Source organism: Cryptomeria japonica, chromosome 10 (assembly GCF_030272615.1).
Source record: "Cryptomeria japonica chromosome 10, Sugi_1.0, whole genome shotgun sequence".
Classification (NCBI taxonomy): Eukaryota; Viridiplantae; Streptophyta; class Pinopsida; order Cupressales; family Cupressaceae; genus Cryptomeria; species Cryptomeria japonica.
The window spans coordinates 450,714,805-450,733,803 of record NC_081414.1 but is presented as its reverse complement, the minus strand read 5'-3'; the positions used below and the strand labels follow the sequence as shown (position 1 = coordinate 450,733,803).

The following is an 18,999-nucleotide window of genomic DNA, read 5'->3' as shown; positions in this document are numbered from 1 at the left end:
TCAGAGGTTATGCCTCAAAAGCCTCATTTTTGGAACATAAAAATTAGTGTTTGGAGGCACAACAAGGTTTCAAGATAAAAGTCCCAATTCCAGAGTTAGTAGCGTCAGAATACAATTTTGATGTACATCATGCTCTTAGAACCTCATTTCGGAGCTTGTGCCTTGAAAGCCCTGATTTTGGAACATCAAAATCAATGTTTTGAGGCACAACAAGGTTTCAAGAATCAAGTCCCTATTCCGGAGCCTCTAGCGTCAAAATTCTATTTTGACACACATGTTTGTATTAGAAGGTCATCTCGGAGCTTATGCCTTGAAAGACCCAGTTTTGGAGCATCAAAATCAATGTTTGGAAGCAAAATAAGGTTTCAAGATGCAAGTCCTGATTCTAGAGTCAATAGCATCAAAAACTTATTTTGGTGCATATCGTGCTCTTAGAACGTCATTTCAAAGATTGTGCCTCGAAAGCCCCGGTTTTGGAGCACAACAAGGTTTCAAGATGCAAGTCCCGATTCTAGAGTCAATAGTGTCAAAATCTGATTTTGGCAGACATCGTGCTCTTAGAACCTCATTTTGAAGCTTGTGCCTCACATTTTCGGAGCATCAAAATCAGTGTTTTGAGGCACAACAAGGTTTCAAGATGCAAGCCTCGATTCTAGAGCTAGTAGCATGAAAATTCAATTTTGATGCACATTGTGCTCTTAGAACCATATTTTAGAAATTGTGCCTCAAAAGCCCCAGTTTTGGAGCATCAAAATCGATATTTGGATGCACAACAAGGTTTCAAGATGCAAGTCCTAATTTTGGAGCCAGTAGTGTCAAAATTTGATTTTGACACACATCGTGTTCTTAGAACCTTGTTTTGGAGCTTATGCCTCAAAATATTTGGTTTCGAAACATCAAAATTGGTGTTTAGAGGCACAACAAGCTTTCAAGACGCAAGTCCCTATTCCGAAGCCTGTAGTGTCAAAACGTGATTTTGATGCAAGTGGCTCGAAAGCTCCAGTTTCAAAACATCAAAATCAATGTTTAAAGGCACAATAAGGTTTCAAGAAACAAGTCCCAATACTCTAGCTGATAGCTTCAAAACACGATTTTGACAAACATGGTGTTCCTAGAAATACATTTCGGAGGTTGTGCCTCAAAAGCCTCATTTTTGGAGCATAAAAATTTGTGTATAAAGGCAAAACAAGGTTTCAAGACACAAGTCCCAATTCCAGAGTCAGTAACGACAAAACAAAATTTTGATGTGCATCGTGCTCTTATAACCTCATTTCGGAGCTTGTGCCTTGAAAGCCCTGATTTTCGAACATCAAAAGCAATGTTTTGAGGCACAACAAGGTTTCAGGAAGCAAGTCCCTATTCCAGAGCCTGTAGCATCAAAATTCCATTTTGACGCACATCATTCTCTTAGGAGCTCATTTCGGAGCTTGTGCATTGAAAGACCCAATTTTGGAGCATCAAAATCAATATTTAGAGGCACAATAAAGTTTAAAAATGCAAGTCTCGATTCTACAATCAATAGCGTCAAAATATGATTTTTGCGCACATCGTGCTCTTAGAGCCTCATTTTGAAGCTTGAAACTCAAAAGCCCCAATTTCAGAGCATCAAAATCAGTGTTTTGAGGCACAACAAGGTTTCAAGGTGCAAGCCCCGATTCTAGAGCCAGTACCTTCAAAATTCAAGTTTGATGCACATTGGGCTCTTAGAAGCCTATTTTAGAAATTGTGTCTCAAAATCCCCAATTTTGGAGCATCAAAATCGATGTTTGGAAGCACAACAAGGTTTCAAGATGCAAGTCCTAATTCTGGAGCCGATAGCGTCAAAATTTGATTTTGACGCACATCATGCTCTTAGAACCTTGTTTTGGAGCTTATGCGTCAAAATTGGTGTTTGGAGGCACAACAAGCTTTCAAGATGCAAGTCCCTATTCCAGAGCGTAGTGTTTTGATGCACATCGTGCTCTTAGATCTTTGTTTCGGAGTGTGTGGCTCGAAAGCTCTAGTTTCAAAACATCAAAATCAAAGTTTAAAGGCACAACAAGGTTTCAAGACACAAGTCCCGATTCTCAAGCTGATAGCACGAAAACACGATTTTGACAAATATGGTGTTCTAAGAACCTCATTCCGGAGGCTGTGCCTCAAAAGCCTCATTTTTGGAGCATAAAAATTAGTGTTTGGAGGCACAACAAGGTTTCAAGACATAAGTCCCAATTCCATAGCACAACGCAATTTTGATGTACATTGTGCTTTTAGAACCTCATTTCAGAGCTTGTGCCTTGAAAGACCTGATTTTGGAACATTAAAATCAATGTTTTGAGGGACAACAAGGTTTCAAGAAGCAAGTCCCTATTCCAGAGCCTATAGCGTCAAAAGTCGATTTTGATGCACATCATTCTCTTAGAAGCTCATTCCGGAGCTTGTGCCTCGAAAGACCCAGTTTTGGAGGCACAACAAGGTTTCAAGAAGCAAGTCCCTATTTTGGAGTCTGTAGCATCAAAATTCCATTTTGATGCACATCATTCTCTTAGAATCTCATTTCGAAGATTGTGCCTTGAAAGACACAGTTTTGGAGCATCAAAATCAATGTTTGGAGGCACAACAAGGTTTCAAGATGCAAGTACCGATTCTAGAGTCAATAGCGTCAAAATCTGATTTTGACGCACATCATGCTCTTAGAACCTTGTTTCGAAGCTTGTGCCTCGAAAGCCCTGGTTGCAGAGCATCAAAATCAGTGTTTTGAGGCACAACAAGGTTTCAAGATGCAAGCCCCGATCCAAGAGCTAGTAGCATCAAAATTCAATTTTGATGCACATTGTGCTCTTAGAACCCTATTTTAGAAATTGTGCATCAAAAGCCCCAGGTTGGAGGCACAACAAGCTTTCAAGATGCAACTCCCTATTCCAGAGCCTGTAGTGTCAAAACGTGATTTTGATGCACATCGTGCTCTTAGAACCTCATTTCAGAGCATGTGGCTAGAAAGCTCCAGTTTTGAAACATAGAAATCAATGTTTAAAGGCACAACAAGGTTTCAAGATGCAAGTCCCGATTCTCAAGCTGATAGCGTCAAAACAAGATTTTAACAAACATGGTGTTCTTAGAACCTCATTTTGGAGGTTATGCCTTAAAAGCCTCATTTTTGGAGCGTAAAAATTAGTGTTTGGAGGCATAACAAGGTTTCAAGACACAAGTCCCAATTCCAGAGTCGGTAGCGTCAAAACTTAATTTTGATGTACATCGTGCTCTTAGAACCTAATTCCAAATCTTGTGCCTTGAAAGCCCTAATTTTGGAACAACAAAATTAATGTTTTGGGGCATAATAAGGTTTCAAGAAGTAAGTCCCTATTCCTGAGCCTGTAGTGTCAAAATTCAATTTTGACGCACATCATTATCTTAGAAGCTCATTTCGGAGGTTGTGCCTTGAAAGACCCAGTTTTGGAGCATAAAAATCAATGTTTGGAGGCACAACAAGCTTTCCAGATGCAAGTCAAGATTCTAGAGTCAATAGTGTCAAAATCTGATTTTGGAGCACATCGTACTTTTAGAACCTCATTTCGAAGCTTGTGCCTTGAAAGCCCTAGTTTTCGAGCATCAAAATCAGTGATTTTGAGGCACAACAAGGTTTCAATATGCAAGCCTCGATTCCAGAGCTAGTAGCATCAAAATTTAATTTTGATTCACATTGTGCTCTTAGAACCTTGTTTTAGAAATTGTGCGTCAAAAGCCCCAACTTTGGAGCATCAAAATCGATGTTTCGAGGCACAAGAAGGTTTCAAGATGCAAGTCCTGATTCTGGAGCCGGTAGCATCAAAATTTGATTTTGGTGCACATCGTGCTCTTAGAAACTTGTTTTGGAGCTTATGCCTCAAAATCTTTGGTTTCGAAGCATCAAAATTGGTGTTTGGAGGCACAACAAGCTTTCAAGATGCAAGTCCCTATTTCGAAGCCTGTAGTGTCAACACATAATTTTGATGCACATCTTGCTCTTAGAACGTCATTTCGGAGTGTATGGATCAAAAGCTCCAGTTTTAAAACATCAAAACCAATGTTTAAAGGCTCAACGAGGTTTCAAGACACAAGTCCCAATTCTCAAGCTTATAGCGTCAAAACAAGATTTTGACAAACATGGTGTTCTTAGAACCTCATTTCGGAGGTCATGCCTGAAAAGATTCATTTTTGGAGCATAAAAATTAGTGTTTGGAGGCACAAAAAGGTTTGAAGACACAAGTCCCAATTGAAGAGTCAGTAGCGTCAAAACCCAATTTTGATGTACCTCTTGCTCTAAGAACCTCATTTTGAAGTTTGTGCGTTGAAAGCCCTGATTTTGGCACAACAAGGTTTCACGACAAAACTACCGATTCTCAAGCTGATGGCATCAAAACACGATTTTCACAAACATCGTGTTCTTAGAAACTCATTTCAGAGGTTGTACCTCAAAAGCCTCGCTTTTGGAGCATAAAAATTAGTGTTTAAATCCTAATTTTAGAGTCAAAATTCCTTTTTGAGGCACATCATTCACTTAGAAGCTCATTTCGGAGCTTGTGCCTCGAAAGACCTAGTTTTCAAGCATCAAAATCAATGTTTGGAGGCACAACAAGGTTTCAAGATGTAAGTCATGATTCTAGAGTCAATAGCATCAAAATCTAATTTTGGTGCACATCGTACTTTTAGAACCTCATTTCGAAGCTTGTGTCTCGAAAGCCTCAGGTTCGGAGCATCAAAATCAGTGTTTTGTGGCACAACAAGGTTTCAAGATACAAGCCCCGATTTTAGATCCACTAGCATCAAAATTCAATTTTGATGCACATTGTGCTCTTAGAACCCTATTTTAGAAATTGTGCGTCAAAAACCCTTGTTTTGGAGCTTATCTCTCAAAATGTGATTTTGATGCACATCGTGCTCTTAGAACCTCATTTCGGAGAATGTTGCTGGAAAGCTCCAGTTTTAGAACATCAAAATCAATGTTTAAAGGCACAACAAGGTTTCAAGACACAAGTCCCGATTCTCAAGCTGATAGCTTCAAAACATGATTTTGAGAAACATGGTGTCCTTAGAACCTCATTTCGAAGGTTGTGCCTCAAAAGCGTCATTTTTGGAGCTTAAAAATTAGTGTTTGGAGGCACAACAAGGTTTCAAGACACAAGTCCCAATTCTAGAGTCGGTAGCATTAAGACACAATTTTGATGTAGATCGTGCTCTTAGAACCTTGTTTTGGAGCTTATGCCTCAAAATCTTCAATTTCGAAGCCTCAAAATTCGTGTTTGGAGGCACAACAAGCTTTCAAGATGAAAGTCCATATTATGGAGCATATAGTGTCAAAACATGATTTTGATGCACATCTACTCTTAGAACCTCGTTTCGGAGCGTATGGCTCGAAAGCTCCAGTTTCAAAACATCAAAATCAATGTTTAAAGGTGCAACAATGTTTCACGACAAAAGTCTCGATTCTCAAGCTTGTGCCTCAAAATACCTAGTTTTGGAGCATTAAAATCAATGTTTGGAGGCACAACAAGGTTTCAAGATGCAAGTGCCGATTCTAGAGTCAATAGCGTCAAAATCGGATTTTGGCGCACATCGTGCTCTTAGTACCTCATTTTGAAGCTTGTGCCTCGAAAGCCCCAGTTTCGGAGCATCAAAATCAGTGTTTTGAGGAACAACAAGGTTTCAAGATGCAAACCCCGATTATAGAGCCAGTACCATCAAACTTCAGTTTTGATGTGCATTGTGCTCTTAGAACCCTATTTTAGAAAATTATGCCTCAAAATCCCCAGTTTTGGAGCATCAAAATTGATGTTTCGAGGCAAAACAATGTTTAAGGATGCAAACCTTGATTCTGGAGCCGCTAGTGTCAAAATTTGATTTTGACGCACATCATGCTCTTAGACCCTTGTTTTGGAGCTTATATGTCAAAATCTTTGGTTTTGAAGCATCAAAATTGGTGTTTGGAGGCACAACAAGCTTTCAAGACGCAAGTCCCTATTCCAGAGCTTGTACAACCAAAACATGATCTTGATGAATAGCCTACTCTTAGAACCTCATTTCGGAGCATGTGGCTCGAAAGCTCTAGTTTCAGAACATCAAAATCAATCTTTAAAGGCACAACAAGCTTTCAACACACAAGTCTTGATTCTCAAGCTGATAGCACGAAAACACAATTTTGACAAACATGGTGTTCTTAGAACCTCATTTCGGAGGTTGTGCAAAAAAAACCTCATTTTTGGAGCATAAAAATTAGTGTTTGGAGGCACAACATGGTTTCCAAAAACAAGTCCCAATTCCAGAGTCGGTAATGTCAAAACATAACTTTGATGTACATCGTGCTCTTAGAACCTCATTTCGGAGCATGTGTCTTGAGAGCCCTCTTTTTGGAACATCAAAATCAACGTTTTGAGGCATAACAAGGTTTCAAGAAGCAAGTCTCTATTTTGGAGCCTGTAGCATCAAAATTCCATTTTGACGCAGATCATTGCTCTTAGAAGCTCATTTCAAAGCTTGTGCCTCAAAAGACCCAGTTTTGGAGCATCAAAATCAATGTTTGGAGGCACAACAAGGTTTGAAGATGCAATTCTTGATTCTAGAGTCAATAGCATCAAAATTTGATTTTGGTGCACATCATGATCTTAGAACCTCATTTTGAAGCTTGTGCTAAGAAAGTCCTAGTTTTGGAGCATCAAAATTAGTGTTTTGAGGCACAACAAGTTTTCAAGATGCAAGCACAGATTCTAGAGCCACTAGCATCAAAATTCAATTTTGATGAACAATGTGCTCTTACAACCCTTATTTAGAAATTGTGCCTCAAAAGCCCTAGTTTTGGAGCATCAAAATCGATGTTTGGAGGCACAACAAGGTTTCAAGATGAAAGTCCTGATTCTGGAGCCTGGTAGCGTCAGAATTTGATTTTGACGCACATCGTGCATTTAGAACCTTGTTTCAGAGCGTGTGGCTCAAAAGCTCCAATTTCCAAACATCAAATTCAATGTTTAAAGGCACAACAAGGTTTCAAGACACAAGTCTTGATTCTCAAGCTGATAGCGTCAAAACATGATTTTGACAAACATGGTGTTCTTAGAACCTCATTTCGGAGGTTGTGCCTCAAAAACCTCATTTTTGGACCATAAAAATTAGTCTTTGGAGGCACAACAAGGTTTCCAGAAACAAGTCCCAATTCCAGAGTCGGTAGCATCAAAATTTTGATGTACATCGTCCTCTTAGAACCTCATTTCGAAGCTTGCGCCTTGAAAGCCTTGATTTTGGAACATCAAAATTAATGTTTTGAGGCACAACAAGGTTTCAAGAAGCAAGTCACTATAACGGAGCCTGCAGCATCAACATTCGTCCAATTTGACGCACATCATTCTCTTAGAAGCTCGTTTCAGAGCTTGTGCCTCAAAAGACCCAGTTTTTTAGCATCAAAATCAATGTTTGGAGGCACAACATGGTTTCAAGATGCAAGTCCCGATTCTAGAGTCAATAGCATCAAATTCTTATTTTGGGGCACATTGTGCTCTTAAAACATCATTTTCAAGCTTGTGCCTCGAAAGCCCCAGGTGCGGAGCATTAAAATCAGTGTTTTGAGGCAAAACAAGGTTTCAAGATACAAGTCATGATTCCTGAGCCGGTAGCATCAAAATTTGATTTTAATGCACATCATGGTCTTGGAACCTTGTTTTGGAACTTATGCCTCAAAATCTTCGGTTTCAAAGCATCAAAATTGGTGTTTGGAGGCACAACAAGCTTTCAAGATGCAAGTCCCTATTCCAGAGCCTGTAGTATCAAAACGTGATTTTGATGCACATCATGCTCTTAGAACCTCGTTTCAGAGCGTGTGGCTCGAAAGCTCCAATTTCAAAACATCAAAATCAATGTTTAAAGGCACAACAAGATTACAAGACACAAGTCCGGATTCTCAAGCTGATTGAGTCAAAATACGATGTTGACAAACATGGTGTTCTAAGAACTTCATTTCGGAGGTTGTGCCCCAAAAGCCTCATTTTTGGAGCATAAAAATTAGTGTTTGGAAGCACAACGAGCTTTCAAGACACAAGTGCCAATTCCAGAGTTGGTAGCGTCAAAATGCAATTTTGATGTACATCGTGCTCTTAGAACCTCATTTCGGAGCTTGTGCCTTCAAAGCCCTGATTTTGGAACATCAAAATCAATGTTTTTAGGCACAACAAGGTTTCAAGAAGAAAGTCCCTATTCCGGATTCTGTAGCGTCAAAATTCCATTTTGACACACATCATTCTCTTACAAGCTCATTTCAAAGCTTGTGCCACGAAAAACCCAGTTTTGGAGCATCAATATCAATGTCTGGAGGCACAACAAGGTTTCAAGATGCAAGTCCCAATTCTAGAGACAATAGTGTCAAAATTCAATTCTGATGCACATTGTGCTCTTAGAACCCTTTGTTAGAAATTGTGCCTCAAAAGTCCTAGTTTTTGAACATCAAAATGAATTTTTTGAGTCACAACAAGGTTTCAAGAAGCAAGTCCCTATTTTGGAGCCTGTAGCTTCAAAATTTCATTTTGACGCACACCACTCTCTTAGAAGCTCATTTCAGAGCTTGTGCCTCGAAAGACCAATTTTTGGAGAATCAAAATCAATGTTTGGAGGCACAACATGGTTTCAAGATGCATGTCCTGATTCTAGAGTCAATAGCATCAAAATCAGATTTTTACGCACATCGTGCTCTTAGAACCTCATTTTGAAGCTTGTGCCTCAAAAGCCCCGGTTTTAGAGCATCAAAATCAATGTTTTGAGGCACAAAAAGGTTTCAAGATGCAGGCCCTGATTTTAGAGCCAGTAGCATCAAAATTCAATTTTGATGCACATTGTGCTCTTAAAACCCTCTTTTAGAAGTTGTGCCTCAAAAGCCCCAGTTTTGGTGCATCAAAATCGATGTTTCGAGGCACAATAAGGTTTCAAGATGCAAGTCCTTATTTTGGAGCCAGTAGTGTCAAAATTTGATTTTGACGCACATCGTACTCTTAGAACCTTGTTTTGGAGCTTATGCCTCAAAATCTTTGGTTTCCAAGCAGCAAAATTGGTGTTTGGAGGCACAACAAGCTTTCAAGATGCAAGTCCCTATTCTGGAGCCTGTAGTGTCAAAACATGATTTTGATGCTCATCGTGCTCTTAGAACCTCATTTCGGAGCATGTGGCTTGAAAGCTCCAGTTTTGAAACATCAAAATCAATGTTTAAAGGCACAATAAGGTTTCAAGACACAAGTCCCATTTCTCAAGCTGATAGCGTAAAAACACGATTTTGACAAACATGGCTTTCTTAGAACCTCTTTTCGGAGGTTGTGCCTCAAAAGCCTCCTTTTTGGAGCATAAAAATTATTGTTTAGAGGCACAACAAGGTTTCTAGACACAAGTCCCAATTCCAGGCTCCGTAGCATGAAAACGCAATTTTCATATACATCGTTCTCTTAGAACCTCATTTTGGAGCTTGTGCCTTGAAAGCCCTGATTTGGGAACATCAAAATCAATGTTTTGAGGCACAACAAGGTTTCAAGAAGCAAGTCCCTATTCTCGAGACTATAGTGTCAAAATTTCATTTTGACGCACATCATTCTCTTAGAAGCTCATTTCGGAGCTTGTGCCTTGAAAAACCCAATTTTGGAGCATCAAAATCAATATTTGGAGGCACAACAAGGTTTCAAGATGCAAGTCCTGATTCTAGAGTCAATATCATCAAATTTGATTTTGGCACACATCGTGCTCTTGGAACCTGATTTTGAAACTTGTGCCTTGAAAGCCCCAGTTTCGGAGCATCAAAATCAGTGTTTTGAGGCACAACAAGGTTTCAAGATGCAAGCCCCGATTCTAGAGCCAGTAGCATCAAAATTCAATTTTGATCCACATTGTGCTCTTAGAACCCTGTTTTAGAAATTGTGCCTCAAAAGCCCCCGTTTTGGAGCATCAAAATTGATGTTTGGAGGCACAACAAGGTTTCAAGATGCAAGTCCTGAATCTTGAGCCGGTAGAGTCAAAATTTGATTTTGATGCACATCGTGCTCTTACAACCTTGTTCTGGAGCATATCCCTCAAAATCTTCGGTTTCGAAGCATTAAAATTGGTGTTTGGAGGCACAAAAAGCTTTCAAGATGCAACTCCCTATTCCAGAGCCTATAGTTTGAAAATGTGATTTTGATGCACATCATGCTCTTAGAACCTCATTTCAAAGCGTGTGGCTTGAAAGCTCTAGTTTCAAAACATCAAAATCAATGTTTAAAGGCATAACAAGGTTTCAAAACACAAGTCCTGATTCTGGAGCCGGTAGCATCAAAATTTTATTTTGACGCACATCATGCTCTTAGAACCTTGTTTCGGAGCTTACACCTCAAAATCTTTGGTTTTGAAGCATCAAAATTGGTGTTTGGAGGCACAACAAGCTTTCGAGACGCAAGTCCCTATTCGAGAGCCTGTAGTGTCAAAACGTGATTTTGATGCACATCGTGCTCTTACAACCTTGTTTTGGAGCTTGTGGCTCGAAAGCACCAGTTTCAAAACATCAAAATCAACATTTAAAGGCACAACAAGGTTTCAAGACACCAGTCCCGATTCTCAAGCTGATAGCGTCAAAACTCAATTTTGACAAACATGGTGTTGTTAGAACCTCATTTCGGAGGTTGTGCTTCAAAAGCCTCGTTTTTGGAGCATAAAAATTAGTGTTTGGAGTCACAACAAGGTTTCAAGACACAAGTCCCAATTCCAGAGTTGGTAGAGTCAAAAGGCAATTTTGATGTACATCATGCTCTTAGAACCTCATTTCGGAGATTGTGCCTTAAAAGCCCTGATTTTCGTACATCAAAAATAAATGTTTTGAGGCACAACAAGGTTTCAAATACAACTCCCTATTCTGGAGCCAGTAGCGTCAAAATTTCATTTTGACGCACATCATTCTTTGAGAAGCTCATTTGGAAGCTTGTGCCTCAAAAGCCCTGGTTTCAGATCACCAAAATTAGTGCTTTGAGGCACAACAAGGTTTCAAGATGCAAGCCCCTATTCTAGAGCCAGTAGCATCAAAATTCAAGTTTGATGCACATTGTGCTCTTAGAACCCTATTTTAAACATTGTGCCTCAAAAGCCCCAGTTTTGGAGCATCAAAATCGATTTTTGGAGTCACAACAAAGTTTCAAGCTGCAAGTCCTGATTATAGAGTCAATAGCGTCAAAATCTGATTTTGGCGCACATCGTGCTTTTCAAACCTCATTCGAAGCTTGTGCCTCAAAAGCCCCAGATTCAGAGCATCAAAATCAATGTTTTGAGGCACAACAAGGTTTCAAGATGCAAGCCCCGATTCTAGAGCCAGTACCATCAAAATTTAATTTTGATGCACATTGTGTTCTTAGAACCCTGTTTCAGAAATTGTGCTTCAAAAGCCCCAATTTTGGAGCATCAAAATCGATGTTTGGAGGCACGACAAGGTTTCAAGATGCAAGTCCTGCTTCTGGAGCCGGTAGCGTCAAAATTTGATTTTGACGCACATCGTGCTCTTAGAACCTTGTTTTGGAGCTTATGCCTCAAAATCATTGGTTTCGAAGCATAAAAATATGTGTTTGGAGGCAGAACAAGCTTTCGAGTTGCAAGTCCCTATTCTGGAGCGTGTAGTGTCAAAACGTGATTTTGATGCACATCGTGATCTTAGAAACTCGTTTCGGAGCATGTGGCTCGAAAGGACCAGTTTAAAAACACCCAAATCAATGTTTAAAGGCATAACAAGGTTTCAAGACACAAGTCCGAATTCTCAAGCTGATAGCATCAAAACACGATTTTGACAAACATGGTGTTCTTAGAACCTTATTTCGGAGGTTGTGGCTCAAAAGCCTCATTTTTTGAACATAAAAATTAGTATTTGGAGTCACAACAAGGTTTCAAGACACAAGTCCCAATTCCAGAGTGGGTAGAGTCAAAATGCAATTTTGATGTACATCATGCGTTTAGAACCTCATTTCAGAGATTGTGCCTTGAAAGCCCTGATTTTGACACATCAAAATCAATGTTTTGAGGCACAACAAGGTTTGAAGAAACAAGTCCCTATTCCGGAGCCAGTAGCATCAAAATCCCATTTTGACGCACATCATTCTTTGAGAAGCTCATTTAAAAGCTTGTGCCTCGAAAGACTTAGTTTTGGCGCATCAAAATCAATGTTTGGAGGCACAACAAGGTTTTAAGATGCAAGTCCTGATTCTAGAGTCAATAGCATCAAAATTTGATTTTGGTGCACATCGTGCTCTTAGAACTCATTTTGAAGCTTGTGCCTCAAAAGCCATGGTTTCGGATCATCAAAATCAGTGTTTTGAGGCACAACAAGGTTTCAAGAAACAAGTCCCTATTCCATTTTGACGCACATCATTCTTTGAGAAGCTCATTTCAGAGCTTGTGCCTCGAAAGACTCAGTTTTGGAGTATCAAAATCAGTTTTCATTGCTTGTTGTTTTGTTTGGTTTAACAATACAGCTTATCCCAGTGAGTTCTATGGACCTACCGGCCCAGAGGCCTCTCAAGCACAAGCATTTACTTTTCTAGTTGCAGACCAACGTCTTGGAGCTAGTGTGAGGTCTGCCCAAGGGCCTACTGGTTTAGGTAAATATCTTATGCGTTCTCCTACTGGAGAAATTATTTCTGGAGGGGAAACGATGCATTTTTTCGATCTTCGTGCTACCTGGTTGGAACCTCTAAGAGGTCCTAATGGTTTGGACCTGAGTAAGCTAAAAAAAGACATACAACCTTGACAAGAATGACGTTTAGCAGAATATATGACTCATGCTCCTTTAGGTTCTTTAAATTCTATGGGTGGTGTAGCTACCGAGATTAATGCAGTCAATTATGTCTCACCTCGAGGTTGGTTAGCCACCTCTCATTTTGTTCTAGGAGTTTTCTTTTTCGTAGGTCATTTGTGGCATGCAGGAAGAGCTCGTGCAGTTGCAGCAGGATTTGAAAAAGGAATTGATCATGATTTTGAACCCGTTCTTTCCATGTCCCCTCTTAATTAAACCAGAGATAAAACTAGATATTATCTTTATTGATCAATGTTTCAAGATGCAAGTCCTGATTCTAGAGTAAATTACATCAAAATCTGATTTTGGTGAACATCGTACTCTTAGAACCTCATTTCAAAGCTTGTGCCTCAAAAGCCCTGGTTTCGGATCATCAAAATCAATGTTTTGTGGGACAACAAGGTTTCAAGATGAAAGCCCCTATTCTAGAGCCAGTAGCATCAAAATTCAAGTTTGATGCACATTGTGCCCTTAGAACCCAGTTTTGGAGCATCAAAATCGATTTTTGGAGACACAACAAAGTTTCAAGATGCAAGTCTCGATTATAGAGTCAATAGCGTCAAAATCTGATTTTGGCGCACATCGTGCTCTTAAAACCTCATTCGAAGCTTGTGCCTAAAAAGCCCCAGACTCAGAGCATCAAAATCAATATTTTGAGGCACAACAAGGTTTCAAAATTCAAGCCCCGATTCTAGAGCCAGTAGCATCAAAATTTAATTTTGATGCACATTGTGCTCTTAGAACCCTGTTTCAGAAATTGTGCCTCAAAAGCCCAAATTTTGGAGCATCAAAATCAATGTTTAGAGGCACAACAAGGTTTCAAGATGCAAGTCCTGATTCTGGAGCCGGTAGCATCAAAATATGATTTTGACGCAAATCGTGCTTTTAGAACCTTGTTTTGGAGCTTATGCCTCAAAATCATCGGTTCCAAAGCATCAAAATTGGTGTTCGGAGGCACAACAGGCTTTTGAGACGCAAGTCCCTATTCTGGATCCTACAGTTTCAAAACGTGATTTTAATGCACATCATGCTCTTAGAAACTTGTTTTGGAGCATGTGGCTTGAAAGCACCAGTTTCAAAACATGCACAAAAAGGTTTCAAGATGCAAGTCCTGATTCTGGAGCCGGTAGCGTCAAAATTTGATTTTGACGCACATCATGCTCTTAGAACCTTATTTCGGAGGTTGTGACTCAAAAGCCTCATTTTTGCAACATAAAAATTAGTTTGGAGCTTATGCTTCAAAATCATCGGTTTCGAAGCATCAAAATTGGTGTTTGCAGGCACAAAAAGCTTTCGAGACTCAAGTCCCTATTCCGGAGCTTGTAGTGTCAAAACCTGATTTTGATGCACATCATGCTCTTAGAAACTCGTTTCAGAGCATGTGGCTCGAAAGCACCAGCTTAAAAACACCCAAATTAATGTTTAAAGGCACAACAAGGTTTCAAAATACAAGTCCCAATTCTCAAGCTAATAGCATCAAAACACGATTTTGACAAACGTGGGGTTCTTAGAACCTCATTTCTGAGGTTGTGAATCAAAAGCCTCATTTTTGGAACATAAAAATTAGTGTTTGGAGTCACAACAAGGTTTCAAGACACAAGTCCCAATTCCAGAGTGGGTAGAGTCAAAATGCAATTTTTATGTACATCATGCTCTTAGAACCTCATTTCGGAGATTCTGCCTTGAAAGCCCTGATTTTGGCACACCAAAATCAATGTTTTGAGGCACAACAAAGTTTCAAGAAACAAGTCCCTATTCTGGAGCCAGTAGCATCCATTTTAACGCACATCATTCTTTGAGAAGCTCATTTCAGAGCTTGTGCTTTGAAAGACTTAGTTTTGGAGCATCAAAATCTGATTTTGGTGCACATTGTGCTCTTAGAACCTCATTTCGAAGCTTGTGCCTCAAAAGCCTTGGTTTCAGATCATCAAAATAAGTGTTTTGAGGCACAATAAGGTTTCAAGATGCAAGCCCCTATTCTAGAGGCAGTAGCATCAAAATTCAAGTTTGATGCACATTGCCCTTAGAACCCCGTTTTAGAAATTGTGCCTGAAAAGTCCCAGTTTTGGAGCATCAAAATCGATTTTTGGAGTCACAACAAAGTTTGAAGATGCAAGTCCTGATTATAGAGTCAATAGTGTCAAAATCTGATTTTGGCGCACATCGTGCTCTTAAAATCTCATTCGAAGCTTGTGCCTCAAAAGCCCCAAATTCAAAGCATCAAAATGAATGTTTTGAGGCACAACAAGGTTTCAAGATGCAAGCCCCGATTCTAGAGCCATATTGTGCTCTTAGAACCTTGTTTCAGAAATTGTGCCTCAAAAGCCCCAATTTTGGAGCATCAAAATCGATGTTTGGAGGCACAACAACGTTTCAAGATGCAAGTCCTGATTTTGGAGCCGGTAGGGTCAAAATTTGATTTTGACGCACATCGTGCTCTTAGAACCTTGTTTTCAAGCATATGCCTCAAAATCATCGGTTTCGTAGCATCAAAATTGGTGTTTGGAGGCACAATAAGCTTTCGAGACGCAAGTCCCTGTTCCGGAGCCTGTAGTGTCAAAACGCGATTTTGATGCACATCATGCTCTTAGAAACTCGTTTCGGAGCATGTGGCTCGAAAGCACCACTTTCAAAACGCCCAAATCACTGTTTAAAGGCACAACAAGGTTTCAAGACACAAGTCCCAATTCTCAAGCTGATAGCATCAAAACACGATTTTGACAAACATGGTGTTCTTAGAACCTCATTTCGAAGGTTGTGACTCAAAAGCCTCATTTTTGTAATATAAAAATTAGTGTTTGGAGTCACAAGTAGGTTTCAAGACACAAGTCCCAATTCCAGAGTGGGTAGAGTCAAAATGCAATGTTGATGTACATCATGCTCTTAGAACCTCATTTCGGAAATTGTGCCTTGAAAGCATTGATTTTGGCACATCAAAATCAACATTTTGAGGCAAAACAAGGTTTCAAGAAACAAGTCCCTATTCCGGAGCCAGTAGCGTCAAAATTCCATCATTCTTTGAGAAGCTCATTTCAGAGCTTGTGCCTCAAAAGACTCAGTTTTGGAGCATCAAATTCAATGTTTTGAGGCACAACAAGGTTTCAAGATGCAAGTCTTGATTCTAGAGTCAATAGAATCAAAATCTAATTTTGGTGCACATAATTCTCTTAGAACCTCATTTCGAAGCTTCTGCCTAAAATTCCATTTTGACACACATCATTCTTTGAGAAGCTCATTTCAGAGCTTGTGCCTTGAAAGACTCAGTTTTGGAACATCAAAATCAATGTATGGAGGCACATCAAGGTTTCAAGATGTAAGTCCTGATTCTAGAGTCTATAGCATCAAAATCTGATTTTGGTGCACATCGTGCTTTTCGAACCTCATTTCGAAAGCTTGTGCCTCAAAAGCCCTAGTTTTGGATCACCAAAATTAGTGTTTTGAGGCACAACAAGGTTTCAAGATGCAAGCCCCTATTCTAGAGCCAGTAGCATAAAAATTCAAGTTTGATGCACATTGTGCCCTTAGAACCCTGTTTTAGAAATTGCGCCTCAAAAGCCCCAGTTTTGGAGCATCAAAATCAATTTTTGGAGTCACAACAAAGTTTCAAGATGCAAGTCCCGATTATAGAGTCGATAGCGTCAAAATCTGATGTTGGCGCAGATCGTGTTCTTAAAACCTCATTCGAAGCTTGTGCCTCAAAAGCCCTCGTTTCGGATCATCAAAATCAGTGTTTTGAGGCACAACAAGGTTTCAAGATGCAAGCCCCTATTCTAGAGCCAGTAGCATCAAAATTCAAAATTGATGCACATTGTGCCCTTAGAACCCTGTTCCAGAAATTGTACCTCAAAAGCCCCAATTTTGCAGCATCAAAATTGATGTTTGGAGGCACAACAAGGTTTCAAGATCTAAGTCCTGATTCTGGAGCCGGTAGCCTCAAAATTTGATTTTGACGCACATCGTGCTCTTAGAACCTTGTTTTGGAGCTTATGCCTCAAAATCATCGGTTTTGAAGCATCAAAATTGGTGTTTGGAGGCACAACAAGCTTTTGAGATGCAAGTCCCTATTCTGGAGCCTGTAGTGTCAAAAGGTGATTTTGATGCACATCGTGCTCTTAGAAACTCGTTTTGGAGCATGTGGCTCGAGAGCACTAGTTTCAAAACACCCAAATCAATGTTTAAAGGCACAATAAGGTTTCAAGACACAAGCCCCAATTCTCAAGCTGATAGCATCAAAACATGATTTTAACAAACGTGGTGTTCTCAGAATCTCATTTCTGGAAGATAAAAATTAGTGTTTCGATTCACAACAATGTTTCAAGACACAAGTCCCAATTCCAGAGTAGGTAGAGTCAAAATGCAATTTTTATGTACGTCATGCTCTTAGAACCTCATTTCGTAGATTGTGCCTTGAAAGCCCTGATTTTGGCACATCAAAATCAATGTTTTGAGGCACAACAAGGTTTCAAGAAACAAGTCCCTATTCTGTTGCCAGTAGCATCAAAATTCCATTTTGACACACATCATTCTTTGAGAAGCTCATTTCAGAGCTTGTGCCTCGAAAGACTCAGTTTTGGAGAATCAAAATCAATGCTTGGAGGCACAACAAGGTTTCAAAGGTTGTGTCTCAAAAGCCCTGGTTTCAGATCATCAAAATCAGTGTTTTGAGGCACAACAAGGTTTCAAATTGCAAGCCCCTATTCTAGAGCCAGTAGCATCAAAATTCAAGTTTGATGCCCATTATGCCCTTAGAACCCTGTTTTAGAAATTGTTCCTCAAAAGCCCCAGTTTTGGAACATCAAAATCAATTTTTCGAGTCACAACAAAGTTTCAAGATGCAAGTCCCGATTATAGAGTCAATAGCGTCAAAATCTTATTTTATCGCACATCGTGCTCTTAAAACCTCATTCGAAGCTTGTGCCTCAAAAGCCCCAAATTCAGAGCATCAAAATCAATGTTTTGAGGCACAACAAGGTTTCAAGATGGAAGCCCTGATTCTAGGACCAGTAGCATCAAAATTTAATTTTGATGCACATTGTGCTCTTAGAACCCTATTTCAGAAATTGTGCCTTCAAAGCTCCAATTTTGGAGCATCAAAATCGATGTTTGGAGGCACAACAAGGTTTCAAGATGCAAGTCAAAATTTGATTTTGACACACATCGTGTTCTTAGAACCTTGTTTTGGAGCTTATGCCTCAAAATATTTGGTTTCGAAACATCAAAATTGGTGTTTAGAGGCACAACAAGCTTTCAAGACGCAAGTCCCTATTTCGGAGCCTGTAGTGTCAAAACGTGATTTTGATGCAAATTGTGCTGTTAGAACCTCGTTTCGGCGCAAGTGGCTCGAAAGCTCCAGTTTCAAAACATCAAAATCAATGTTTAAAGGCACAATAAGGTTTCAAGAAACAAGTCCCAATACTCTAGCTGATAGCTTCAAAACACGATTTTGACAAACATGGTGTTCCTAGAAATACATTTCGGAGGTTGTGCCTCAAAAGCCTCATTTTTGGAGCATAAAAATTTGTGTATAGAGGCAAAACAAGGTTTCAAGACACAAGTCCCAATTCCAGAGTCAGTAATGACAAAACAAAATTTTGATGTGCATCGTGCTCTTATAACCTCATTTCGGAGCTTGTGCCTTGAAAGCCCTGATTTTCGAACATCAAAAGCAATGTTTTGAGGCACAACAAGGTTTCAGGAAGCAAGTCCCTATTCCAGAGCCTGTAGCATCAAAATTCCATTTTGACGCACATCATTCTCTTAGGAGCTCATTTCGGAGCTTGTGCATTGAAAGACCCAATTTTGGAGCATCAAAATCAATATTTAGAGACACAATAAAGTTTAAAAATGCAAGTCTCGATTCTACAATCAATAGCGTCAAAATATGATTTTTGCGCACATCGTGCTCTTAGAGCCTCATTTTGAAGCTTGAAACTCGAAAGCCCCAATTTCGGAGCATCAAAATCAGTGTTTTGAGGCACAACAAGGTTTCAAGATGCAAGCCCCGATTCTAGAGCCAGTACCTTCAAAATTCAAGTTTGATGCACATTGGGCTCTTAGAAGCCTATTTTAGAAATTGTGTCTCAAAATCCCCAATTTTGGAGCATCAAAATCGATGTTTGGAAGCACAACAAGGTTTCAAGATGCAAGTCCTAATTCTGGAGCCGATAGCGTCAAAATTTGATTTTGACGCACATCATGCTCTTAGAACCTTGTTTTGG

At 39.7% G+C, this 18,999-nt stretch overlaps 1 protein-coding gene across 1 annotated transcript in view; it reads left to right on the top strand.

The window, feature by feature from the left end:
- Positions 1 to 12,997, top strand: part of LOC131859024 (photosystem II CP43 reaction center protein-like) — a 37,073-nt gene extending 24,076 nt beyond the window's left edge. Inside the window, 1 exon segment of the mRNA XM_059212535.1 lies at positions 12,423 to 12,997. Within this exon segment, the coding sequence (XP_059068518.1) occupies positions 12,423 to 12,997 (575 nt within the window).
- The last annotated feature ends 6,002 nt before the right edge of the window (positions 12,998 to 18,999 follow it).